This window comes from Triticum urartu, chromosome 5A, assembly GCF_056163025.1.
Source record: "Triticum urartu cultivar PI428250 chromosome 5A, HENAU_Tu73, whole genome shotgun sequence".
Classification (NCBI taxonomy): domain Eukaryota; kingdom Viridiplantae; phylum Streptophyta; class Magnoliopsida; order Poales; family Poaceae; genus Triticum; species Triticum urartu.
This window is the reverse complement of record NC_141877.1, coordinates 416,745,634-416,746,562: the sequence shown is the minus strand read 5'-3', so window position 1 is coordinate 416,746,562 and position 929 is coordinate 416,745,634. Positions and strand designations below refer to the sequence as shown.

At 64.0% G+C, this 929-nt stretch overlaps 1 protein-coding gene across 1 annotated transcript; it reads right to left on the bottom strand.

Moving 5' to 3' along the window:
* Positions 1-369: 369 nt before the first annotated feature.
* LOC147971671 (uncharacterized) lies at positions 370-720 on the bottom strand. The gene has a single exon (XM_087524068.1). It carries the CDS (start codon positions 718-720, stop codon positions 370-372), a length of 351 nt encoding a protein of 116 aa, XP_087380194.1.
* Between the last annotated feature and the right edge of the window lie 209 nt (positions 721-929).

Here is a 929-nt window from a genome sequence, read left to right as displayed (position 1 = left end):
ACCGTAGGCCGGGGCGGTGCCGTATGCCGCGGGAGCCGGCGTGGTCAGCAGCGCCTGATGAGAAGACGACCGCGGCCCGAGGATTCTTGGAGTGGGAGGGCGGGGGATCGGCATAGAGTAAGCATGCACAACCCCCGTCCAGGGATTATACCCCGAGAGCCATGGCGGAGGGGGAGAAGCCGCGGTTGCAGCGGGAGGACGCGGCGCCGAGTTGGTGTTGCGGCCGCGACCCCCACGGCCCTTCTGCTTGCATCCACCGGCGGGCGCGGGCGCGGGGGGCGGGTTCGGAGGAGGCGCGCGTGGTGCTGGCGGAGTTGGCGGAGCGCCGAGGCCAGCGGCGAGACCGACATGGAGGGCGGCGTGGGTCGCCTACCGAGCGGTGTGACGGAGACGCTTTTCCTCCATGCGAAGATAGGTGACCGCCTTCGCGTACGTCGGCGTGACAAGGGAGAGGTTGGCGGCGGACTGGCCAAGGTCGGGGTGGAGGCCGCGGAGGAGGTTGGTGAGGAGGACGGAGTCGTCGATGGTCATGCCGACATCGCGTAGTTCATCGGCGAGGACCTTCAGCCGCGTGCAGTACTCATCGATTGAAAGATCGTTTTGCTGCATAGTGAAGAACTCCCCTTGAAGAAAGATGCGGCGCTGGAGTTGATTGTCGAGGAAGAGATCACAAAGGCGCGTCCACATAGCATACGCGGACGGATCGCGGGCGTTCACCATGTTGAAGAGGCCGCCGGAGATGGTGAGGAAGAGCCACTTGACGATGCAGGCGTCCACGGCAAGCTACTCGTCGTCGTCCTTCATGTCGTGGAAGTCGGCGCTCCCATCAACATGCTCGATGAGACGGTAAGAGCAGAACAACAATGCGAAGTAGGTGCGCCATGAGTTGTAGGATGGCGAGTCGAGGTCGAGGATGACCGGTACGTGGT

Coding starts and splice junctions, on each gene's coding strand:
- LOC147971671 (XM_087524068.1), bottom strand. CDS start 720: ATGGTGAACGCCCGCGATCCGTCCGCGTATGCTATGTGGACGCGCCTT.